At 39.0% G+C, this 27,134-nt stretch overlaps 1 protein-coding gene across 2 annotated transcripts in view; it reads right to left on the bottom strand.

Annotated features, from left to right (window-relative positions):
* Positions 1–638: 638 nt before the first annotated feature.
* ADHFE1 (alcohol dehydrogenase iron containing 1) overlaps positions 639–27,134 on the bottom strand; it is a 33,936-nt gene continuing 7,440 nt past the window's right edge. Inside the window, exons 4-14 of one of the 2 annotated variants that reach the window (XM_081265964.1) lie at positions 27,054–27,107; positions 26,724–26,878; positions 26,383–26,579; positions 24,410–24,487; positions 23,080–23,185; positions 18,046–18,198; positions 15,442–15,540; positions 12,429–12,507; positions 12,113–12,209; positions 8,997–9,154; positions 639–1,893 (exon numbers count right to left, since the gene is read on the bottom strand). In XM_081265964.1, coding sequence (XP_081122090.1) covers positions 1,810–1,893; positions 8,997–9,154; positions 12,113–12,209; positions 12,429–12,507; positions 15,442–15,540; positions 18,046–18,198; positions 23,080–23,185; positions 24,410–24,487; positions 26,383–26,579; positions 26,724–26,878; positions 27,054–27,107 — 1,260 coding nt within the window. In that variant the 3' untranslated portion in view covers positions 639–1,809. The remainder of the gene's footprint in view (positions 1,894–8,996; positions 9,155–12,112; positions 12,210–12,428; positions 12,508–15,441; positions 15,541–18,045; positions 18,199–23,079; positions 23,186–24,409; positions 24,488–26,382; positions 26,580–26,723; positions 26,879–27,053; positions 27,108–27,134) is intronic. The other variant, XR_014018760.1, reaches the window with a different exon arrangement.

Here is a 27,134-nt window from a genome sequence, read left to right on the forward strand (position 1 = left end):
GTTGTTTCATATAAGGGACTTGAGTATTTGCAGAGTTTGGTATCTGAGTGGAGTTCTGGAACCAATCTTTTAAGGATATAGCGGGATAACTGTATTGTAGGAGTTCTTTAATTTATCTGGATCCTTTTCTTTTGGCGGGGGAGGGAAAAAACATGTATATATGTATATATAAAGTTATATATGTGTATACTAAAAAGAAAAAAAAGTGAGAATAAAAAATAAAGTCTAAAAAAATATATGTGTATATGTATATAATATGCACTATACATATACATACATATATTTTTGCTATGCCACATACATTTTGAGACATTCATTAACAACCTTTACTAAAGTTTCCTAAGGATCTCAGATTAGCAAAGAGTTTTCTATTTTCTGCCTCATTCACATACAACTTCTCATGTCATACTCAATGATTTTCTCGAAAAGCTAGAAAGAACTTTAGCTAGATTTGTTCTGCAAGGGGTATATGAAATTTGTTGGTAAAGTCTTATGCTTACCTTTGGGCGCTACCATTGAGTTACACCTCTATCCCCTCTTTCTCCTTTTTTAAAAATTAGAAAATCTCTTGTTTTAACAAATCCAAACAATACAGATGCTTATAAAATATAAAGTAAACATTTTCTCTATACCCCAAATTCCATTTCTCCAATGATAACTTTTAATATTTTCATGTGCATCTTTTCTACATGTAGATTTATGTTTACAATAGTTGAAAAAGTACGAATTACATTATACCAAAGTTTAATTTTTCTACAACTTGTTTTTTCCAACATTCGTTATATAATAGACATATTTCCAACAGATTTACTTCATTCGTATAATAATACCATAATACTCCACTGCTTAAATACATTATGGTTTATTCATCTGTATACTATTAATGATTTATTAGTTGATCATATACATATGATTAATGATTTATTAATTTATATACTATTAATTATCTCTCATTTTCTAAACCAATTTAGTGATTTGCTTGATTTTTAAAAAAATGTTGTGAGTTAAGTCAGCAAAGACAGCCTGCACTTCCTGTGGCTATTTATACTTCCTTAGTGGTCTGTTATCCTTCTGGGGTAGGGGACTAGAAGATGTGATGACTACCATGTAGCTTAATGAATATATAGATTGTTTCGGGTTTTGTTACTCAAAAAAAAAATCTTTCCAGGGGCTGGGGCTGTAGCTCAGTGGTAGAGCACCTGCCTCACATGTGTGAGGAACTGGGTTTGATCCTCAGCACCATGTAAAAATAAATTAATATATTTTTAAAAATCTTTCCAGACTTGTGCTAGTATTTAAATTTTTTTTTGTAGTTGTAGATGGACAGAATGCCTTTATTTTATTTATTTTTATGTGGTGCTAAAGATTGAACCCAGTGCCTCACATATACTAGGCAAGTGCTCTACCACTGAGCTATAGCCCCTGCCCCTTGTGCTAGTCTTTCTATAGGATAAATTTCTAGGCATGCAATTACTGGGCACAGCATAAGTATATTTACATATTTGAAAAATACTGAGTTTTTGCCCATTTGACACATGGAATAGAGGCAGAGTATTCTGTGGAGTTTGGCACAGGAACACTAACACCTGAAGTCTGGCCCACGGGTCTGACATAGTGAGCATTTGTCTAGCTTATTTTATGGAAATAGCTTGAACATCAGGGAATCTCCTAGGATAAATTTATATCTATTACATTCAGACTGTAGCAAGTAAGTTATGTGTGGAGATGAAAAGACAATTCTCTAGCCAGGTCAACTTCTGTTCTCAGAACTACAGTGGATGATGGCAATTCTTTCAATTAAAATGACAACTAGTACAGTTTCATTGATGCTTCAAACAGAGCAGACAGATCCTCTTCTGACTGGGGACGGGGTGCAAGCTTGGTGACCCTTTCCTGAAACAGTAAATAAAAGGAGTTACTCAGGGCTTGCAAAAGACTGTAAAAGTTACTTGTTATGTACATTAACGTAGTCTTAAGAAAGAATGATTTGATAATAGTCATATCTTTAAAACCATTTCTTGTATGCTGTGTATTAGCTAATTACCAACTCAGAGGCTTATCAAGTCATGCCTCTTTCCCAAGGAGCTTTCAAAAGCTATTGCCCCTTGCCTTCTGCCCTGGACAAATGTATAAAATCAAACCAGCCATACAGAAAACACCTTCTCTAACAACCAAACCGGGTCTGTCAACAACCTCTGCCAATTCTCCAAGGGCAGAGAGTCCTGTCCCAGGCACAGAGAGTGCTGCCAAAGAAAACAAAACTATTTGTCCTTGACTTCTAAGACCATATATTTTGCAACATGGACTTAAGGTATATTTGAAATAAATTCTGTAGGACATGAGCCATCAGGCTGTGTGCAACAAGTGATTTCTTTATTCCTATAAACTAACGTTTTACCTCTCCTTTCCCAAACTAGTTTAGTGATTTGCCCAGTTTTTCAATGATTATTATGAGTCAAGTCAGCAAAGAGCCTGCACATCCTATGGCTATTTTTACTCCTTCAGTGGTATTTATCCCTCTGGGATAGGGGACTAGAAGGTATGATGACTACTATGTGGTCTAAATGAGTAAGGGGCTCCCACTTTCATGGGAGCATACCTGGTAAACAGGGAGGCTCATTATAGGGAGAGCTCAGTTGTGTTCACTGCTCTGCAACCTCGTGGTGACCAGAACACTTGACATACAGAAAGCAGATGCTCAAGAGTTACTTGTTGAGTTAATGAAGATGGTGGGGAGGGGAGGTACTGTCATCTCAAAAGGTTACACGTACAAGACCAGAGTCGGCCTACCCCTCCCATTTTTCAACTCAGAAATGACACCCAGTAGCTCAGATAAAAACTTAGGAACTATCCATGAGTTCTCTTTTCCTTGCTCTGCAAGTTCAACCCATCAGCAAGTCTGTTTGACCTATGTCCAAAATGAATCCCCAGTCTAGAGCACTTCTCACCTCCTGTTGCAGACACCATCATGCGCCTGTTCTGCCTGACAACCTTTTCCACTTTTGCTCCACTATCGCCCCCTAGAGGTAATTTTCTCCAAAGCGGCCCTAATGATGCCCTCCCCCCCCACCCCCCGCCCCCTCGCTTTAAATCTTCTCACACCATCCCAGTGCTTAAAACTCTTGGATAATCTCCCTGTTGTGATTAGAGCAAAATTATAATCTCTGATGCTGCCCTGGCCTGGTCTTGTTTCTCACCCCAGCTCTCTCCTCTCCCATTGTCTCATCTCACTTGGTCCCACTGTTCCTTTTAAATGTTATGGCTTTCCCCTCTGCCTGCGGAGCTTCATGTAGCTGCCACATTCAAGCAGAGGACTTCTCACAAAAGACTTCATCACCTTGTTGGGGTTCCCACTACATCATCCCTGCAAGGTTACTCTCTGTCTCATCATCCAGGTTTTCCTTCACATCATTAATCATTATCTGAAATTATTTTGTTTATATCTTATTTATAGATGTTCATTGCCTGTCTCCCCCCTCACTAGAATATAAGATCCAGGAAGGAAGAAAGGGACTTTATTTTCCTCTTTTCTGTATCCCAAACAATGCATGATATATGGTAGATCTCAAAAAGTATTTTTCAGTTAAATGAAAGATGAGGGGCTTGGGCTGGGGCTCAGCGGTAGAGCGCTCGCCTAGCATGTGTAAGGCGCTGGGTTCTATCCTCAGCACCACATAAAAATAAATAAATAGAATAAAGGTATTGTGTCCAACTACAATAAATAAAATATTAAGAAAAAGAAAGATGAAAAGAAAGAAGGAGGGCTGGGACTACAGTTCAGTGGTAAAGTACTTGCCTCAAAAGTATGGGGCACTGGGTTCCATTCTCAGCTCCACATAAAAATAAATAAAGATATTGTGTGTCCATCTACAACTAAAAAATTTTTTTTCTGCATCTTTTTTTAAAAATTTTATTGTTGGTTGTTCAAAACATTACATAGTTCTTGACATATCATATTGCACACTTTGATTCAAGTGGGTTATGAACTCCCATTTTTACCCTGTATACAGATTGCAGAATCACATCGGATAACATCCACTGATTTACATATTGCCATACTAGTATCTGTTGTATTCTGCTGCCTTTCCTATCCTAAAAAAATTTTTTAAAAAAGAAAAAGAAAGAAGGACACATTAAAAAATCAACTCAGGGCTGGGGTTGAGACTCAGTGGTAGAACGCTTGCCTAGTGTGTGTGAGGCACTGAGTTTGATCTGAGTAGCACCACATAAAAATAAATAAATAAAATAAAGGTATTGTGTCCCTATACAACTAAATTTTTTTAAATATCAACTCCAATGGATCCAAACCCCTAGCAATAAGAGAGCACAAACCTTAAAACTCTTAGAAGAATACAAAGGGGGAGAAAGATATTTTGGATATGAGATGAAAAACACAGGCAATAAGGGAAAAACCAGATAATCTGGACTAGATAAAAATTTAAAACTTTTGTGCATCAAGATACTAACAAGAGGGATAAAGATAACTCACAAAACAGGAGAAAATATTTGCGATCATACATCTGATAAGGGATAAATGTCCAGAATTTTAAAATGATTTCTGCAATTCAACAACAACAGTAACAACAACAAAACCCTAAACAACTCAATTCAAAAATGAGCAAATAACTTGAATAGATATTTCTCAAAAGAAAATAAGTAGCCAGTAAATGCATGACAACATGCTCAGTATTATTAATCATCAGGGAAACACAAATCAAAGCCTCAACCAGATACCACTTCACACCTATTGAGATGAACTATTATAAAAAATGGAAAATAAGGAGTGTTGGTGGAGAGGTGGAGAAATTGGAACTGCATGTATTGTTAATGAAAATATAAAATGATTCAGCCACCATGGAAAACAGTTCATCAATTCCTCAAAAAGTTAAACGTAGAATTACCATATGGTCTAATTCTACTGCTAGGTTTCTACTCAGAAAGCAGGGACTCAAATAGACAACTATACATCAATGTTTATAGCATTATTCTTAATGGCCAAAAGGTGGACAGAACCCATGTCCATCAACATGTGAATGGATAAACAAAACTGGATGTACCCATACAATGAAATATTATTCAGCCATGATCAGGAATGAAATTCTGACACATGCCATAACATGCATGAACAGTGAAGACATTATGATAAATGAAATAAGTCAGTCACAAAAGGACAAATATTGTGAGATTCTATTTAAATGAGGTATCTAGAATAGGCAAATTCAGAGATAGAAGGTAGAATAGAAGTTACCAAAGGCTGGGAGAAGGGGGAATTGTTGTTTAAGGGATGTATAGCTATTTGGGATGATAAAAGAAAGTTCTGGAAATGGTTGGCTGTATAACACTGAATATACTTAATAGTACTGAGTTATATGTGTACAATTGATTAGAATGGTAAATTTTATGTTTTATGTACATGTGTCCACAATTACAAATAATTGAAAAAAAAGGATGGATGAATGGATGGATATTTGGGAAAAGGTAGGGGATAATATTGATGAATATGAGTGAGGCAAAAGCAAAATTTTACATCCCAGCAGATCCTCCAGAGACCCTAAGGAATTTTGAAAATTCACAGCACGGCAAAGGCTTGTTCACGGTTCTATCTATCTATCATCTATCTATGTTTACAGCAGGGTTGACAGCAGAAGTTTAGCATTTTCTATGGCCACATGTGATGATTATCTCCACATTACTCTGTTATAATGAGTCTTATCTGATGAGCTCAAAGTCCCTTTACACAATCCCCGTTTATCTTTAGACACACAGTTCAGGACTCTCAGAAGGACCTGAGGCCAGAGGTGCTCTTTCATATCTCTAGTCTCCAGAGAGTGGTTAAATGCGGGCAAAGACAAAGTTTGTGATGTCTCGCTAGACAAATCAGCTCTGCCATCTGAAAGCTAAGCTCAGAATGAAGACGTGTTAGGCAACGTGCGGTTATTTATAGACATGTAAGACCAAGAACAACTGATTAACATGGGCACTGAAGTAAATTCAGACTTCTACTTTTAGCACATTCATAAAATAACAACATTTCAGCTGCCCTGTCTACCAGGGAGTGGAAGTGCTCATTCGGGTAGGCAGCTCTCCTCAGTAATGAAATGTTTTGATTTGAAATGTAAATGTTTTGTTCCAGGGGTTTCAGAAATTCATCTTGGAAGATTAATTTACTTTTGCCTGCTCCCCTTGCAGCCTAGCTACGGCAGTTGGAAGCCTCTGTACACAGGGCCACTATTTGTTGCCACCAGTATGGGCTGTGGTGTTTGGTCAAGAATACTGGCCTGGTTGTTCCTTCCAGAGAAAACTGGTCCCTGGTTGCTGAACATAAAAGAATCTTTATCAAACATCGACTATGTGAAATAAACTTTCTGGCAATGTCCTTTAAGGGATAGTGTATCCTCCTCGCTGCCTTAAATCCCGTAGACACTAAAAAGTGAAGATCGGTTTTCTAGGCGTGTAAAATTCTGAAGTTGCAATAGCCTCCCTGTAAAATGTTCACTGCTGCCAAAATGCAAAATAAAACAAAACCCCACAGTCATTCTTCATCTGCAGAATAGACAAGCTCATTTCTAAGATCCCCTTTAAAGTCCTAGGAGTCTATGAATATGTGCATATATCTATCACATTGACTCCAAAATGGAACCAGTGCTAGTTAATTAACTTCAACTGTTTCTCCTAATCATGCAAACATGATCAAAGCGGGGAAGGCAGTATACACCTTGGGGCTGCTTTATGAAAACAGATCAAGGGAAATCTGGCTTCCTACTTTGTGACATGGCTTACATTCAAAAGATTGCATTTACCTCCCATCTTTTGTGAAACTAAGTTCATTTTGTCTAATTAAGGTTTTGCTTCTATGATTTCTCTCTATGACATGTACCTGAAGGCATCCAGAATAATACCTAATTAGTGGATGGTCTCCAATGTTTCCAGACTAATGTTAGTCTGGAAGAGCTTTTGAAAGTGAAGGTCTGAGCACAGTAGAATTAGAACAGTGAACACTTGCCAATGTGTGCTGATGGCTGGGAGATGCACTGTCACCAGCTATTAAGTGGCTAAGAATACTATACAGTTTCATCTGAAAATCATAGATATCATTCTTGGAAGCAGACAAACACACATTTTTGAATACTATCCTGGGTTCAACAAGCATAACTTTATAGAGGGCCCTTGCAGAATGGATAGTGTTACTGGGACTGTGCTATAGAGCTGGAAATTACATTAAAATCAGGATGACAATTCAGTCTATGGTGTCCCTGGACAGGCTTTCATGATTCCCCTGACTTTGGCTGAGTCCTAGTCAGTCAATCTGAGGAAACATCTCAAAAAGTTACCACCATCTAGCCACTTAGCTCACCTGGACAGAGGCTGTAAGAGGAGGGGGCTGTAGGCATGGGTTTATTTAGCATGTGTTTTAGGTTGCGCTAGAAGCTAAAGTCCTGCCCTTATGAAACTTACATTCTAGTAGATTGGATAAAGTAACTGTGACAGCCTCACAAGGTCTTATTTTTTGGTTGTTGATGGATCTTTAGTTGTTGATGGATCTTTATTCATCTTTTAAAATTTATATTTGGTGCTGAGAATCGAACCCAGTGCCCCATACATGTGAGGCAAGCACTCTGCCACTAAGCCACAACCCCAACCCATCATTTATATTTTTAGATACAATTTGATTCACTGGACTTTAATCTAAATCTAGGAAACTGGTGGCTCATGGTCTATGATTCATTTGTACATAGAGAAACCAGGGAAAACTCAATAGGAACATCTGGATTGCTTATGTTTCTTGAAATTGGAAGTTCTACCAATAGGAAGACCTGAATTTCTGCTTGATGATAAGAGTTACAGAATAGCTGTTCACCCATTTAGATGGATCACATGCTTTCCAGTTTACCAAAGTCTCCATTACTTCCTGTTGCATTAAATGACTTTGTTGATTGCCTAACATGGCTCCTGGTGGAAATATGAGCCGGTGAGCCAGATCTATACAAATATCTTACGTGAGTGGTGAGACTGTCAACATTCTACATACTGATACATGGGGATGAAGCAGTTAGTTTAAAGCCTTTACTACCTGGAGTAAGAGGGAAAAGAGCACTGCTACTTACCATATGCAGGATGCCATGCATGATATTCCAGATTTAGCTTTGTTTCAAGGTCAGGGAGAGACCCACAAATGCCTTAACTTTGGACAGAAGAGCCCCACAATATTAAAGTGATCCCTGCCTTGCCATATCACTCCAGGCATGGTGAACACAGTGTGACCTACCAACCAAGCTCTCATGGCTCTGAGCTCTCTACTTGGTGATGAATTGCAATGAACAGAGTCTTGGCTCATTAGCATCTGATGTATCAGCTTGAGAGTTCCAACAAAGGATCAACTCTCTTCATGAGATTCTTGGGAGAGGGAAGTTAAAACATCTATATGATTCTGCCAAATAAGGAACGGCAGCTCATTTGATATTCTTTAGCAAAGTTTTAAGTAAATGAAATAAGACCCAGAGAAAATAACATTTGTATAAAATATACAATCTTCCAAATTCATTCCAAAGCAATTTTGTAATAGTTTCAACTTAAAGGGTGTGCCCATTTGTCACAAAATAGTAGGAATTTGTCACTCTTTCTAATGGAAAATAACATCAGCAGTCCTTTTGAAACAGCTTTGTGCAATTTTACAGGGGAATCTTAAAAGAACAGGAACAGGGAAATTTTGCCATAGCTCAAGGTTGATTTGGGGTTGTTTTCCCCCTCAAATTTCCATAAAGAATCCTTTCAGTTTTACCATAAAATCCTCACCTAAGCCACAGTTCTATGGAATAACATAAAGGCAAAGGAGCCTGGGCCCCTTCCCCAGGGAGAACTGCTGTGGAGGAAATCTGAGACCAGCTGCAGAACCCTGTGTCTCTATCTCCCCCTAACCCACCCCAAATGGAACATATTTTTTTTTCTGGAAGCTCTGTGCTTCTTAGCAGGAGTGGGGTCCATGCTGTGCCTCTTACCTGGGGCAACGTTCCTTTCACTAATGCAGGGATGTCGGCCTTGGAGTAACCAATGGCAGCGAGGCCATCATCAACATTTAAATCAAATAAGAATTTCCGGAGTGCGTCTGCCAATACAGGCCCAGCATCTTGGATCTTGGCAGTGCGAATGTCCGCTCCTAGAAGACACAAAATGCACACTGGGGAGAGAGGGTGTAGGCGGAGAGGAAGGCACAAGATCAGTCAGATACAACATGTGCACTCTTGTCCATTTCCAAATGCCAAGGATGAGGGCACCACTGTGCCTCCCTCAAGGTGGCCCAATGGTCAATGATCAACCCCACAGAAAACATGTTGGCAAGGCAAGACTGAGAAGCCCAGGGCCTCTGCAAGAAAAAAAAAGTCTGCCAGGGCTCTTAAATTGACTCTCACATTTCTAAGGAACTGCCAATTCCCACATGTTCAGCCTTTGGGTGGTGGGAAAGAGGTACAGAAGCAATAAAGAAAGCTACAGAAAGGAAACCAGAAAAGAAGTCTGGTACTTGGGAGGAGGAAGGAGCATTTGTAGGTGAAACACAGCTTATATGATTTTCAAGGCTTGGAATTTGCTGACATCTAGAGGTGTGCATGTTTCATGTCTTTTCTCATGCAACATCTTAAAAAAAAAGGCAAGACCTGGAACTGGGGATGTGGCTCAATGGTTGAGCACTTGCCTAGCATGTGTAGGGCCCTGGGTTAAATCTCTAGTAACACACACATATACATACACACACACACACACACACCACGGGGTGGGGGCAGAGAGTAAAAAGAGGGGGGCAAAGACGGGGAAAGAGGGAGGAGGAGAAGGAGGAGGAAGGGACCCTTTGTAAAAGCCTTGTGAGACAAGGATATAAAAGTACCAAAACTCCCACGTTAATTGCCAAAAAGGAAGAAAATAGTATGACAAAAATGTGTAACAGTGACCAGGGAGGGAAATATTTCCTTTTTATAGCTAGAAACTTTCTTCTTATTTTTGTCTTTGTTGCCAAAGGGCAGGGAAGTTTCCTTTTAATAAATATTACAGTACCAGCTGGGCAGAAGCAAGAACATGAAGCCTCTCAGAAAACCCTGCTTCATGTACAGGTATTAATGATAACTGTGAAGAGGTAAGAAGGTTTGGAGATTTGTAAGGACAGAGTTTTTACGTAATTAATAATTAATACACATAATCCTAGAGATGTAAGTCTGGAAGAGCCATGGGGTTCTGTCCACCTGGAGGGTAAAATTCCCAGAGGAAGCACCTGCCTTGTTCCCCATCTTTTGAATGGACACCTTCACTGCCAAGAAGCAAATCACTCTGTGAACAGAAGGTAGCACTGCATGAAGTTTATCCAAAGTGCCTCTGAAGGAGACTAGAACGTTCTGTTCACCTACATGTTGGAGCATATTATTAAATCAGTTTAAGCTTTCCTTTCTATGAAGTGAGAACAGTTTTATTAAACTAGGGAAAGGGGTAAATTGAACCAGGAGAGCAGCTTGATGAAAGGTAACCTTGCCTGACATGACCAATCTGTATTACCCAGCAGCAGCTAAAACATGGATTAGGGAGAGGTGACATACAATGCAGGGTTTGTAATTTTTTTTAAATTTAAGTTGTAGATGGACACAATACCTTTGTTTTATTTTATTTTTATGTGGTGCTGAGGATGGAACCCAGTGCCTCACACGTGCAAGGCATACGCTCTACTACTGAGCCACAACCCCAGCCCCACCCCATTTGTGATGTTTTTATGTTCTAGGATGGCTGCCATAAAACACACCATCAAAATCTCTGGGTTTTCCTATGAAGTGTTTTTAGGAAAAAGAGAGAGGAGAGAGAAAGAGGTGGGGGGGCAAGGGTGGGGGGTAAGAAAGAGAATCCATTGTCCTAAACCTAAGAAAATCTGAGATTACATAGAAAATCAAAATATTTAATGGCCAAATATGGGACTAATATGAAAATTTCCTGTGTAGGGAGGAAAAAAACCCATGGGTTCTTCTAGCCTGCATCTTGTCTAACAAAGGAAGGACTTTCTCAGTAATGTTGGTGGTTGTGTGGAATGTGCACTTTAAGTTCTCTAATATTTTTCCCATTTTCCATGAATGCAATCTGCGATTTGCTCCTCCACTCCCTTATCTCAGCCATTTGTACTGTTTGCATATTTACAAAGGCAACTGTGTCCCAGCCTGAGGCTGAACGACATCTCCCTTCTAAAAGGGAAAGGGGACACAAGATCTTCATAAAGTTGGTGGCATGTTCTCACAGCATATGCTGGAAATCAAGCCTGGGGCTGGCTCTGGGTCCTAGGAGGCAGACATTAATATGCTCAGCACAGCCCCCTGGAACTCTGAGCACAAATGGGTAAGTGTGTGAGGGGAGTGAAGGGGAAGCTGAGCTTGCAGAGGATGTCTGCGGTCATTCCCACCTCCTTGGAAACAGTCTCTCTCCAACGGCTGGAGCTCCAGCAGCATAATGAAGTTTTCTTTTTAGCCTTTCCTTCCCCACCCTAAACCTGAGCAGGGGAATAAGGTGGTTTGCAAATTAATCAAATACTCGAGTCTGCTTAAAAGAGTTCTCATGTCAGAAAAACACCAACATTTTCCTTTCTATTACAGCTATCGGAATATAATTTTTATTTCTGGTAAGATTAAGAAGGGACTGTGAATAATAGATATGATTTATTCTACAGTATGGCGAACAGTTCATTTGGGAACTTTTTAATAAAGTTTCTTATTCAGATTCACTGTGATTGGGAATTTACTCTTGCTTCTAGATTTAGATTCATTTTACTATCAATTCCACTTGGCAAAAACCAATTATAAATTAATAGTAGGTACAGACTTAAACTTTCCTTGAGCATGAAAGCAGAGAAAATAATATTACTACAAATTTAAAATAATCAATATTTGGTTCTGTTTCATTCTTATCAGACTCTTAGAAACAAAAAATTATGGTGTTTTAGTGCTAAGATAGGGCTTTGAGCAAATCACTGATTTTTTCTTAAGCTACTCCAAAGCAACATATTTTGGCATTATTCTTTATGGTTAGCTTCAGAAGCAATCCTAGGAAATGCTCCACCTGTGTGGGTCACAGATTTATGAGTAATGGTTCATACCCAATATTTCTGCTGTCTCCAGGTGCCGCTCTGGAAACATCTGGGCTGTGAACGTGAACACTGCTGGGGATGTGAGCACCACAGAAAGGCCATGGGGCTGTGGAGAGACAGAGTGAAACCGTTCTTCCTCTTGCATTCTCTGGGTATTACTTTACCCTATATTCCATGCAGTCAAGAATGGACAAATATGGGTTGGGGGTGTAGCTCACTGATAGAGATCTCAGGGGGTTGCACGCATGATGCTCTGGATTCAACGTCCAGAAAATTGTGAGGAATATAAGATTTAATTAAATAATTTATTATTAATTATTTTTACCACCAGTGGGTGATCCACATTGTAATCCTTTGCTTTATATGTCTTCACTAAACCTGAAATTGGGTAGGACATTCCATGGCTAGAAAAGAAAAAAAAATGCTTATGTTGACATACAAATATCAGAATTCATATCAACTACACAAAGACACTCTTATGCGAGGGGGTGGGGGGGCTCTTCACACAGAGATATATATTCTTTTTTTATTGGATGTAAGGATCACTGTGATTCACTCCAAGTTCAGTGTATTCATTAATAAAACCTGTGAAATTTTCAAATTTGACAATCAAATTCAAATTCTACGATCATAGAATTGTAGGCCATTCAACAACACGCAAGCTGGACCATCAGGGATTCTTCCTTCCAGTAACTAACAGATCCTTTCAATGCCATTCCTTTCCAAGGGCATTGAAATCATAATGTGTTAGGCTAGTCTGAGAGGTTGTTAGTTCAACTGATTTCTCTTGCTTAAACTGTACCTTAAGGATTTGTTTAGACTTAGTTTATCATCAAGAAAAACCATCATAGTTTTTGTTTTTACTGAAAATCTTTATATCCTCTTGGATTCTTAGTGAACAAATAGGAAGATGTTAATAGTATACTAAATGATTCAGAAGATAAATATTGTGACAAGTTAGTATATTTACAATTAATTTGGTAAAAATGAAATGTTCTCATGAGTAAAATGATCTGTAGTTTTTTTTTTTAAATGGATTATTGGGGGCTGGGTTGTGGCTCAGCGGTAGAATGCTCGCCTCACACGTGTGAGACCCTGGGTTCCATCCTCAGCACCACATAAAAATAAAATAAAGATATTGTGTCCAACTACAACTAAAAAATAAATATTTTTTAAAAAATGGATTACTGGGTGACTTTTCGCTTATTTACATTTCATGGCAAGAAATATTTTGGTGAACTATACAAGTATTTATGAAAGGGAAAAGAGTGCTCCTAGCCCATCCTTCATGAAACAAACCAGAAGTTATTGATTATCTGAGTTGTTGGGTACTTTGAAATGTGTTTTACCTGTCGTAGGCTCAGAAAATGATTGCCTGGTGTGTTTTTGTGATAGAATAGATTTCACGTAGGTCTCAAAGGTAACTTTTTATCAATATTCAAAATGTTGCTTTTATTTTAACAGTTGCCTATGTATGCTCTTTGTAGAAAACGAAAACTATCTGTAGTCCTATTTCCTTCTAGTCATTTTATGCATATGTTTAATTTATAATTTTATTGTGCATATAGTTTTATGCATTGCTTTTGTTACTTAATAGTCTTTGTAAGCATTTCCCATATAAATAGGTTCAAAAACATTATTTTTAATGGCTTTATTTTATTCTTTCTTTTTTTTGGTGTAATTTTATTCTTTTTTTATTAATTGCTCAAAACATTACAATGATCTTGACATATCATATATCATACATTTGATTCAAATAGGGTACTAATACTTATTTTTCCCACATGTACAGATTGCAGGATCACATTGGTTATACAGTCACGTTTCTACATACTGTCATACTAGTGTCTGTTGTATTCTGCTGCCCTTCCTATCCCCTTCCTCCCCTGCCCCATAATTTTATTCTTAAAGAACTATACTTTAGTTAACCATTAATTATTGGCATTAGGTTGCACTAAAAATTTTCAATTGTAAATAACAGCTAATATCCTTTCTGTATCCATAAGCAATTGTTATGAAATTAATTATACAGCAGATGTGAAATTGAAAAAAATAACACTTAAGTGAACATTCTTACAAAGAAATTTGTGGCTCATATCATGGATATTTCTTTAGGCTAGATTCCTAGAAGTGACTTAGTTGGTTAAGAGGTATAAATATTTTTCTGGCTCTGGGTACATTTTGTTCACTTGACTTTTGAAAAGGTTTGCACCAACCTTAGGTTATGATTACACCAAGGTTATGTTCTCATTAGCAGCAGAGTTTGATGATGACTATTTCCTTATACTTACCCTAGCAAAGGTCCATTTTTTTGTTCTCAGTGCTCACTGGTTTTCAATTTTAAAGCAACATATCAATAAAGTTCCCATAAAACAGATCAATTCTGGGCTATTGACAAAGATTCTGATCTCTCTCTCTCTCTCTCTCTCTCTCTCTCTTTTTTTTTTTTTACGAGCGATTAGGGGAAGCATCCTACATTTAAGATTTTAAAAATCTGACACATGGCAAGGCTATGGAGAAATCAGAACCCTGATCCACTTTTGATGGGGATGTAAAACAGTGCAGTCCGGAAGTTTCTCATAGATCTAAACACAGAATTACCATACGACCCCACAATTGCACTCCCATGTATAAAATAAGAGAAATGAAAATATGTATACACAAAAACTGGTACAGGAATGCTCACAGCAACATTATTTATCATAGCCCCAAATCATAACAACCTAAAGTCCATCAGCTGGTGAATGGATAAATAAAATGTGGTATATCTGCCCAATAGAATGTTATTTGGCAATAAAAAGAATGAAATACCGATACATGGCTGAACTTTGGAACATTATGCTAATTAAAACAAGCTGGATACAAAAGGCCATATAAATGAAATCATACAGAATAGAGAAATCTATAGATATAGAAAGTAGAATCATATTGAATAGAGAATAGATAACCCTGTATATAAAAAAAGTAGATCAGTGTCCTCTTAATACTAGGGAGGTAGGGGGATTGTTGAGTGAAAGATGAGGGGTCTGGGATTTCTTTTGGGGACAAGATGTTCTAAAATTGATGGTTGCAGAACTTTGTTTACATACTAAAAATCATTGAATTGTACACTCTAAATGGATGAATTATATGGTGTATGTGTTATATCTTTAAAAACTATTGTTAAAAAAACTGTGATCCAATAAAATTGCTTTCAAATGAAAAGACTGCTTAGGGACTTTAAATTAAATTTCTTCATTCTTCAGCATATTTAAATTTTACCAGTAGTCCTCAATTATAAATATTTGTTTTTAAAAGAAATGGCTTGAGTAAAGAAATACAATCTCATATTCACTCACCACAGATGAACACCGGCATTTCCAAAGCCAATGCCAGCAAAAGTGCTTGCCAAGTGCATATTAGACCTTGCTTCAAGATCATCAGGATTTCTGACAGCCCTGTGAATTATATAAATATTGAACAACAACACATCAACATTGGCATTTCCTACTGAATAAAGAGCTGCCTTAGGAAAAGATGGAGGTGGGGGGCTAGAAATGCTACTTGGTAGGAAGAAAAATTAGGAAAGTTATTCAAACAACATCTTTTAAAGGAAAACCAAAGGGAAACATATTTTCTCATCGATGGTTTTACCAAAAGCATAATAAATATGCTGTCAGCTGCTAATGTGATATAAAAGTGCCAGGGGAAGCCAAGCCCTGATATTTGGACTGTGAGAGTTGCTCTAGGAAAGTGCCCTAAGACTCATTCTTCTTCTTCATTTGTCAATGACCTTGACAGCAGCCCTGAATGGATTTAAACATATTCTCAGAATGCACCTTGAGCCTGTCGCCCTGGGCTGCCTGCAGTCCAACCCCAGCCCACCCAGTCATCTTTCTTCTTGTGACACTGACTCAAGTTGGACCCACTGGGGACCTCTTTTGGTACCTTGGAAACTGCACATCAACCCTCATATTGTTATTGTGGATGTGGGATGTTATTGTAGGCCAAGCCTTTGCTTGCTCTGGGTGTCCCTGGTGCCATTGTGGAAAAGAAAATTCTCAAAGGCCCTTTGGGATTCAGCTCAGCCTTCCTGCACACATTGCTTGGAAACCCTGCCCGAGGGAGGAAGCCGGAAGACTGGCAAGTGAACCACTTCTACTTGGTGTTTCTCAATTTTGCCTTAAGTGAAGGTTCCTGTTATGACCAAAAAAAGTACCAGTCTTTCTTTTCTCCTTTTATTTGGAATAGTTGGGTGCTTGTGCCTCCTTCCCCAAACCCAGTGTAACTTCCTTATTTCCCAAACAACAAGGTGAAGTAGCTGATGATGGGGCTTTCAGCCTTTCCTCTGTCCATCAGTGACTCTGCTGACCCTTGACCCTTCAGTCCCTGTCAAACAAACTGGCTCTCTGGTTATCTACCTAGTCCAATGCTGCTGTGCTTCTCTGTGGTTCTCTCATGAGCCTGAAACAGCTCCATGTTCCTCCCTGCATCTGGGGTGGGGGGGCTCTACTATAAAATGTATTCCAAAGCCTGTAATCCCAGTGCCTGTGGAGGATGAGGCAGGAGGACAGCAAGTTCAAAGCTAGCCTCGGCAGCTTAGCAAGACCCTGTCTCAAAATAAAAAATAAAAAGGGCTGAGGATGTGGCTTAGTGATTAAGTGACCCTGGGTTTAACTCCTATTACCAAAAAAAAAAAAAAAAAAAAAAGTCACCATTTTTTCTAAGTGGAGCTTCTAAGATCAAGGCTAGAGGGGGTACCACATCCATACCTAGGCCTTACTTGCCTGATCCCTTACCCACCATTATGTGTAAGTACAAAAATGAGTGTGACTTTGCATATCTTAATGTCTGTTATCATTTTTCATTTTTTAAGTATAGTTAGTCTTCTGTGGGTTCCACATTCATAGATTCAACCAAACATGTATTGAAAATATTGAGAAAAAAAACAACAGCATCTGAACTGAACTCACATGGATTTTTTTTTTTTTGTTACTCCTTAGGCAATACAGTATGATAACTATTTACATAGCATTTGCATTATATCAGGTATTTTGAGTAATAGAGAAAGATGTGGAGTTGTGTGTCAGTTCTATGCAAATACTAAGCCATTTTATAAAAGGAAGTTGACCATCTGAAGATTTTGGTGTTTCAGAAAGTTCTGAAACCAATGCCCCAAGGGCTCAGAGGAATAATTGTAGATCTTTGCTCTCTCAGGAGCCTTTTGCTATTTGTACTCTCATAGATTATGACAATAAATGCTTGTATGTATGTATTTGTATTCTTAAATTTTTTTGAATTATTATTATTATTATTATTTAGAGATGGGGTGTCTCTGTCTTGCTTAGGCTGGCCTTGAACTCCTGAGCTCAGGTGATCCTTCTGCCTCAGTTTCCACAATAATTGGGCCTACAAGTATATGCCACTGCACTGGACTATATTTGTATTCTTAAATCTTGCAAAAATTTTTAGGAATCCTTTTATATTTTCAGCCTTTTATATCTCTTGGATCAGCAATCTCTACATATATATTTCTTAAATTTAGTTCATGAGAATTTACTCAATGGGTAGCTTCTGCCCTGGATTGGGCTCAGCCAACATCTACCTGCAGGCTCTCATTTCTGCCTGGGGAGCCAAATTTCAAGGACATTTTCCTTCACCCTAATTTCAGTTTTGAGGCTTTGAAGAATAAACCTCCATTTATTCTAATTGCATCTTCATAAATTAGGGACTTCCATTTGTCCCCTGGCAACCTTTGCCTTTTCAGACTGAAGCATCCAGTTTTTACCTGCCATCACCTGGATTTCTTCAGAGGTCACTAGTGTCTGGTGCTTCTCCACGTCTAGAGGCTGAAATGGTGAACAGATAAACTCTGGATAATTTCAATATCTGGTACCCCATGTTTCATGTGAAGGTGGAGTGTAGTTTTTATGCTCCATCTCTATTCCTTCAGGGTGACATACCTTTTCAGGTACTTAGCAATGATTCTCAGTGCGTGGACTGCCCAAATGTCACTGATTGGGTTGCTGCCCTGGTACGCTGGCCGCATGATGGGATTGGAAGGGCAGGGGCTCCGCATGTGGTAGGGAAGGGCAGTGTATGACTCCAGTGCATGGCTAAAGAGAAATATTTAAAATACACAGAATGAACACATTATCTTTCTTCCTCCTTTCCCACATTCAATCACAAACCAGCAATCTCTCCACTGTGGATATGTTCATTAGCACTGAGATCACAACATTTCAGTTAGCCTCCTGTCCATGACAGTCTTTGCATAGCACAGAAATTAATATAGTCAGATTTACATTGGCAGCCCTACGGTGTTTTTGACCAGTATGTATAAGGTTGATTGATCAATGGGTACTAAATCGCATTGAGGAGTAAGAGGGAGTAGGAAGTCCTTGTGTGCTTTTGTACACTAGGGTGACTATAGATAGTAATTGTATATTATACATCTTAAAAAGCTAGAAGAAAGGATTTTGAACATTTTTTTTGCCATAAAAAATTGATAAGTGCTTGAGCAGCTAGATATGTTTAACCTGATTATGTACATGTAACAAAACATGATATAGTACTCCATTAATATGTGCAATCTTTGTGTTTCAATCACAAATAAACTCAGAATTAAATTGACTAAATTATGTTATTGCATATATAAATATGTAACAATGAAACTAATATGTACAAATATAATGTACTAATAAAATATCTAAAAATTATAAATTTAATTTAAAAAAATTACATGACTCTTTTCCAATATAAATGTATCTTTATAGTGCTAAATTATTGAATAATTGAGTCATTAAAAAAACACTGAATCTAAAAATTGACTTCTTCATAGAAGATAGTCGCCATCTTATACCTAGCATAGGTTAAGTATCATATTACCAAAGGAGGGTCATAGTTATGCAGATTTCTATTAGGAGTGCAATGCAGCCAGGTGTGGTGCTGGTGCTCACCTTTAATCCCAGGAACTTGGGAGGATGAGGCAGGAGGATTGCCTCAGCAGTTTAGTAAGACATGTCTCAAAATAGAAATAAGTAAATAGCAAGGGCTGGGGATTAGCTCAGTGGTAAAAGTATTCTTGAGTTCAATCTCTAGTACCAAAAAAAAAATTACAGTATAAAACCTGGGTATGGTGGCACACACCTACAGCTAGCAAGTTGGGAGGCTGAGGAAAGAGGACTGCAAGTTCAAGGCTAGTCTGGGAAATTTAGCAAGACCCGGTGTTGAAATAAAAAATAAGAAGGGCAAGGAATGTAGCTCAACTGGGTTCAATCCTCAGTACCATCACCACCAGAGAGAGAGAGAGAGAGAGAGAGAGAGAGAGAGAGAGAGAGAGAAATATAAAGAGTACAGTGTAGCAGGCTTTGGGTCAGCGGTGCAGCTGTAAATCCTGGCACCAGATCTTCCTGCTATAGGTGTGAGGCACTACCCATCCTATGACATGGATAAATAATAGTACCGCTTCACAGGGCAGCTGCGAAAACTAAATGAGTTGACCTTTATAAAGCCCTTAGAACAGGCCTGAAATATTCTGAAACTTATTATTAACTATTATTATTAATTCCTGGTCTGAAAAATCTGATTATTTTTTCTTATGTGTTTCAAACTGAGGATTGGCTATTTAAAGAACTAGACTTCAGAACTACTTTTCCTGCTGGCTTGCCCTGAAGTCTAGCTCCTTATTGCAGAAGAGGACACTAGAAAAAGCCGTCTAGATCAATGACGCCGGGACACCATGTAACATGAACTATGTTTTCCATGATTGATAGTTTCAGTATTACGAGGGTTTACTCTTTTTTTAATGTGAGAAGCAGAGAACACTTTTGAATAAAGTGCTAGAAATAAAAAAAAAATTCAGTGACTAGATGGATGTCATGTGATTCTAAGTAGGGGATGTGTGAGAAATGCAATATGTTAAATGACAAGTTAGGATCCATGTTAGGTCTATCCATGTCCCTGGTCTGCTTTTCCCACTATATTCTGCTGCCTACCAAGAGACTACAAAAAATTGTATCCAATTCCATTGGTGAGTTGGGTTGGTGGTGAGTCCACCAGGGCCCAGACTCTAACAGGGGCCTCACAGCATGCCTCACTTGCATCTAGATTCTGAATCCAAGAATCTGAATCCCTGTTTCTCAGGAGCAGATTCTCTAACCAAGCCTAGCTCCCAGAAACTTTGTGTGAAACCTGGAAGTCACATTACTGATTCACAATGAGAAATGGCACTTCTGAAGGGAACAGGCATCTGAGTCTCCTAGCCCTTCTTTCCCTTTAGACAAGCCTTGTGACGGTTGATTTATGATCAGAGGCCCCACAAGTCCTCTCAAGGGGTATTATCCTCAAGGTTTAATGCATAGCTGTATTCCCGAGGTCTTAGGGGAAGATTCCTTGGGCCAAATGTTTTCTTGTTCAGATGAGTAGCATTATGGTTTGGATCTCTAATGTTCCTCAGTGGCCTATGTGTTGAAGGCTTGGTCTCCAGCTCTTGGCCTTATTGAAAGGTGGTAGAATCTTTAAGAGATGGGGCTTATTGGAAGGGAGTTAGGCCATTAGGGGCATGCTCTTGAAGGAGATTGGGATCTCATCTACTTCCTCTCTTTGCTTCCTGGCTGCCATTTGGAGAACAAGCCTTCTCTGTTGTGCACTCCCACCATCATGTACTGTGCTGCCACAGGCCCAAAGCAACCAAGTGATTATGGACTAAAATCTTGGAATTGGTGAGCCAAAATAAACCTTTTCTCTTTTTAAATTGTCTATCTCAAGCACTTTGTTATAGTGACAGATGATTAACTAACACAAGCAATTACCTTCATTCTCCTTCCTTCTATCCTGCTTTCTGCCTTGGTTCATAGTGAATTCTTTGGGCCTGTGAGTTATTCCTTTAAAGCTGACTGCTTTGGGCCTTGATGTATTTATAATGCATTTTACAGTCAAGGAAAACAATCTTATTTCCCTTATTCCTAAGTAAATAGGTGACAACTCATCAAAGTTCTGACAATATTGACTAGAATGGAATTGGATACAATTTTTTTATAGTCTTTGGTAGGTAGCAGAATATAGTGGGAAAAGCAGACTAGGGGCATGGATAGACCTAGCATGGATCCTAACTTGTCATTTAACAGCAAATGATTCAATACCTGTCATGTAATCAACACTGTGCCCTGGGAATACCTAGAGAAGAGAATAAGATAGCCCTGTCCTCACCAAACTCACAATACAGTGTGGATACAGGCAAGTGAAGAGATGATACCTCAGAAGCAATGAACCAGCCACCCAGGGGAGCAGCAAAGGATGAGTGGCCAGTTGTAGTTGAGAGAAGAGGAAGGGGCCAGCAAGGGCTCCAAACAGATGCTCATGTGTAATTAAAAAACAAGCTCTCCAAGCAGACAGCTGAGCACTGGGGACATGCCAGGGCCAGGGAATTTGGTTTTCAGATCGTAGGGATGGAATGCTCCTGAAAGACTTGTAAGGTGGAGAGGTACATGTATGCGTGTTCCATTGTGCGTGATGCTCATATTGCAATATGGAAGTTTGTTCAGGCCAAAATGGAGGACAAATGGAAGAACTATGGGATGGAATTAGGAAAATCAATGAGGAGACTGCTGCAATAACCCAGGCAAGAGTTGGGGCAGACCAGAACCAAGTAGGAACCATGAAGCTTGAGAAGACAGAGCAGATCTAAGAGATCCAAGTAGGACAAGAGACAGGCTCTGCTGATAGAGCACAGTCATGAAAGAAGGGAGGAGTTCATATTGAAGTCCTGCTACTTGCTGAGCTAGAGGACTCTGGAGAAACTATGAAGTATGGGTTGGTTAAGAGAATACCACATTATATCAATTCAGGATGCCATGCATTAAGAGATGGGCCATTTTTTTTTTTAATGTGCTGCTAAGGGTAAAAAACATAGCACCAGGTCATAGATTTTAAGATATGTCTTAATTTCAGAGATGTGAACAAGTGACAAAATGTGCACATGCAGATAGATGAATTAGGGTGGTTTGGGTCACATTGAATGGGAAGCACCTGTGGGGCCTTGTGAGGCCACTGGAACTAATGGCCTAGAGTTTGGAGTGAGGTCTTTGGTAGAAACCATGATTGGGCTCACACCTGTAATCCCAGCAATTTGAGAGGCAGGAAGATCCCAAGTTCAAAGCCAGCCTCAGCAACTCAGTGAGATCCTAAGCAAGTCAGCAAGACCCTGTTTCTAAATAAAATATAGAAAAGGCCTGGGGATGTAGCTCAGTGGTACAGTGCACCTGGGTTCAATACAAAGGAAACAAACAAACAAACAAACAAACAAACAAAAAGCAACCCTGATTGAAAGCCTTTGGCACATGGCAGCTGAAGCCAAGGGATCACACTGTGAGACTCTGGGCAAGTTACTAACCATCCAAAAATCTAGTTTTCTTTTTGTTTCCTTGAAAGTCTCACATTCTACAGTGCTGCAAGAAAGCAATGATGTGTGTCAACTGCTGACAGTGAATACATTTGGGCTGACCTCCAGAGATGCTAGCTCCTATCCCTGCCCTCTTCTGTGGTGCAGCCCTGGACTTTCCCTAATGTGTGTGGCCCTAAAGGCAGGTAGTGTGGTCCTGAGACACTGCATGGCACCTCACACTGCTCCTATTTCTGTGGCTCTGGCTCTGGCTGGGGTGGTCCATCCTGAACAGCAGATTTGTAGCTCACACCAGCACACCTAGAGATCACCTTTACCCTCAATACTGTCATCTAGGAAAGGGGATAATGACAGCTAATGCAAGAGGCATCTGCAAATGGGCACTTAGGCAATAAAATACCGTCCACAGACCTGGGACTAAAAAAGTCCCCTAGAGGAGGAGAGGGAAAGGAAATGATAATAGCCAAATTATATGGTCATACTGTGTGCATGTATGCAGATGGAACAACAAATCCCACTGTTGTGTACAACTGTAATGCATGTAATAAAAGTATGGTGGAAAAAAAAAGTCCCTCCAGGTGGCACCAGTACCTACCAGAGCACATCGAAGCCACTGTTGGCGACCACCTGGCTAGGCATGTGGAGGGTGTGCAGAGGGTCAACGAGTCCCAGTGTGGGTTTGATGGCTCGTGAAGCAATGCCTAAAATAGGATTTTTAATTAAGGTGAAAGGCTTGGGCACCATTAAAAAAAAAAAAAAACTAAATAACTTTAGGATGATACATTCTCTAAAAACAGTATGAGAAAAGGTTCATTCTCATGTAGGGAGATAGGAAGGAGCAGTAGAAATATTTGGAATCAGAAACTTGTTTTTTTTTTTCAATAATGGGGTAGCACTACTCCTACTGTGTTCCAGGAGCTAAGTGCACACACCTTGTTCCAGTTCCTGGAAGAGTGACATCACTGACCAGGGTGGAGATATTTACATCACTAAAGTTGGTTAACACTACAAATCATGTTTTATTTGTTTACTGTTAAATTGCAGAGAACTGGTTTACTAGCAGACCAATGATGTTTGCTTTACAACTCTGTGTCTTTGGGCAAGTCACTTAACCTTTCTTAGTTCTCTATACAATGAGACTAAAATAACATAGACCTCCATCCCTCCCAGAGCTCTTGCAGAGATCAAATGGGATCATATAATGTAAATTTCAGAACTAAGTGTTGGCAATTATTGTTATCTTTAACAATATCAAAGGGTAAGTTACCCTAAGTTTGCAGTTGAACGTCAACTTATTTGCTGCAAAGGCCTGGAAGCAGGATACTGAACCAGATTCAAGGAGAGAGGCATTCCTCACACATTAGCCCAGAGTCAAGGACAAATTAAGAAGATGGGATAAAAATCACTAAGACAAAAACAGAGCAGAGATGACTTGGAAACAGGGTAGGAGGGACAAGCCACAACGGACTTGAGGCAACTTTCTGGAGTAATGACAATGTTTAATATCTTGATCAGGGTTGTGGTGGGTAACATGGCATGTATATTTGTCAAAACTCACCAAGCCAGAAACATAAATATGTGGACTGTATTATATAAAAATTGCATTGCAATAAAATTGATTTAAAATGCAAAAAAAAAAAAAAGATAACAGAAAGGGAACACCCACTTATTATTGAAACATAGTCACTAACATGAGCAGAAAAAAGGTCAAGTAAGACCCAGGGCATCTCAATATGCTTTTGTAGATAATTCTCAAAAAACAAATTTATTTTTTATATGTACTTGGAGAAAAAAAGAAAATGTATATGTGCATATATTCTTTCCTTAACTCCACAACTCCTTGGTTTCTAAATAGTGGGGTGAAAGAAAAGGGACTGGGGCTGAAAGAGAGAATTCATTAAAAGAATTATGGTCAAAATTCTTACCAGTTTTTACTTTCAAGCATTCATAGTCAAAAATGGCAACCCCAGTAGTTTCACTCCCGGTTCCTGAGGTAGTTGGAACTTGAACAAAATAATATTATTTTTAATAAAGCACCTAAATAAAGATCAGTGGAAATATTTAATTCAGCCTTAGAAATAAAGAAGCAAGTTAGAGAAGGAAGCTTTGCTGACACTGCTGCTTGCTTGATATCTGTATTTATATAACATGTATGTCAGCCTAATATGCATGATGTCAGTGCTTGCATTCACAGGCATGTATGAGGTGTGTATCTGTACTGTATATGTTTAACAAGTATGTTGATGTCTGTATTACTGCACATACATGTTTAACATGTATCATGTCTGTGCCTGCTGAATGAATGTGTGTTTAAAGCAAGTGTCTGTGTCTGTATTAACATGCATGTTAATATGCATGTTTTAGAAACATAACCCTAAAATTACTAACATATGTATCTAATATGCTTGTGTGACCTCTGTGTCTGTGTGAATATTCAGACATGATGGATATTATGCATTTCATGCATTAAAATGCATGTATGGGGGGCTGGAATTGTGGTTCAGCAGTACTTGCCTAGCATGTGCAAGACCCTGGGTTTGATGGTCAGCATCACATAAAACATAAGATAAAAGTATTATGTTCAACTACAACTAAAAAATAAAAATAAAAAATGCATGTATGGTTAGCATACATGAATGTTTGATATGTATCCTGTCTATGTATAAACAGGAATATTTAATATATATGGCATCTGCCTGCAGTGACATGCATGTATTTTTCTGTGTATCTGTGCATGCATGATGTCTTTGTCTGCACTAATATGCATGTGTGCTAATCATTTGTCTGTGATGTCTGTCTGTATTAACAGTGATCAGCCCTGGGAACCTTGGGTTCCTCCAGCACCAGAGCTCAAGCAGTTGCAGCTGGGTATTCAAATACAGGCTGCACTGTACCTCTGTAAGAACACTCATATTTGCTGTCTCTAAAAGACATCTTTATTCCCTGTTGGCAGCAAGCACAGGAACGCTCTGCCTTTGCTGGGCTTCATGGTTTTGTAGTTCTGTCAAGTTTCTAAACTTTACTAATCACCCCTCTGTGTGATGCTGACACAGTTTCACTAGAGAGTTCCATTTGCCAGACCCCAATTATGCTGCTCCCTGCTGGTTCCTCATTCCTATCAATGCAGTTCATCTGCCACTGACTCCCTCATGTCCCATCACAGGGACTGTTCACAATAGGGTCAGGAGAGGGAGAGAACAGAGGACAAAACTTAAACTGAGGAAATTTCTCAGTTACCAGTTAGTGCATTTAGCTATAAAACTTTAAATAGTAATATGCCAACAGCCAGAAAGATGGGAGGGAAGAAAAGACTGGAAAATATCAAGGTCTTCTGTGGAACACACACTTTTTTTTTTGCTTCAGATTTGTGTGTTTGTGCCCTGAGAAGCCATGGAGCAGATGTCATCCAGAATGATGTGGCCATGCTGGCCACATGTCCCTGGGAAGAGACAAAGCCTGAGGTCAGCTGAAGAGCCATTATGTGGAAGAAAGGATTGAGTCACTGAAAAAATAACAGCAAATGTTCTCCTTAAACTCCACGGTGGCTGGCAAAATGGGACAAAACAGATGGGTTTAGAGGACAAGCCTGCCAACAGAGGGATCTAATCAAATGTCAATGAAGACCTTCCCCCTCCTCCGCATAGTGACTTCATAGCCTAAATCTGCAAACTTCCTCCCACTGACCCAAATTGTCTCTATCTGTGCAATAATGAAGATCAGAATTTTCAAAATGAATGAACTGCCATCTGTTTTTTTACTTTTTGTCCAAATGAACCATTGATTTGAAAGGAACAGATCAGAAACTTTTAGAAACATAAACCCTAAAATTACTAGCTGGCATCTTTCCTAAGTCCTTTTGCCGATTGTAAAAATGAAGCAAACCAGCCAACATTTTTACCTGCAATCAGAGGCTTAAGAGGCTCAGACACGGGCTTTCCTTTCCCAATAGGGGCGTTGACATAATCAAGGAACTCTGAGTGAGGGCTGGAGGCATATAGATTGGCAGCTTTGCAGGTGTCTATGGTGGAGCCACCACCCACAGCGACATAGGCATCAAAAGATCCCTTTCTGGCAAACTCAATTGCATCCTTGAAGCTTGGAGAAGTGGAAACAGAAATCACTGTTATATTTTTTTTGAAAATCATTCTCATGCCATTAAATAAGGCCTCGGGTAAGTTTTCACCAACAGTGATGGCTTATGCTTAAAGTAAATAAATAAAAACAACTCAACAAATTTACCTTGTATCTGTTGGTTCCACCCTCACATCCTCATAAACGTGAAAGTTGATGCCATTCTTCACTAAGGAATCCATAACTACTTGTACTGGAGGGAGCCGGGAGAGGTTTTTATCTGTCATCAGGCAAACATTTTTAGCTCCCATGTTCTGCAGATCCTACAGTTAAAAAAAAATATGTTAGGTTTGATTGCACTGTAACTGTAATAGTCTCTTTGGGCAAACTTAACATTGTACATCTTTAAACATAAAGGACATGTTTGCCCATTAGCCCTTGTTTTACAAGATATGTAACATTTATCGTAAAAGATTATTAGGTATCCCGAATACTTGCCATGCCTACTTCTTTTGTAACTCCTGCTCCATATCTAATATTGGAAACAGCCATCTAAAACAAAGAAAAGAAGATTTTGGC

This window comes from Spermophilus citellus (assembly GCF_964194105.1).
Source record: "Spermophilus citellus genome assembly, chromosome: 14".
Lineage (NCBI taxonomy): Eukaryota > Metazoa > Chordata > Mammalia > Rodentia > Sciuridae > Spermophilus > Spermophilus citellus.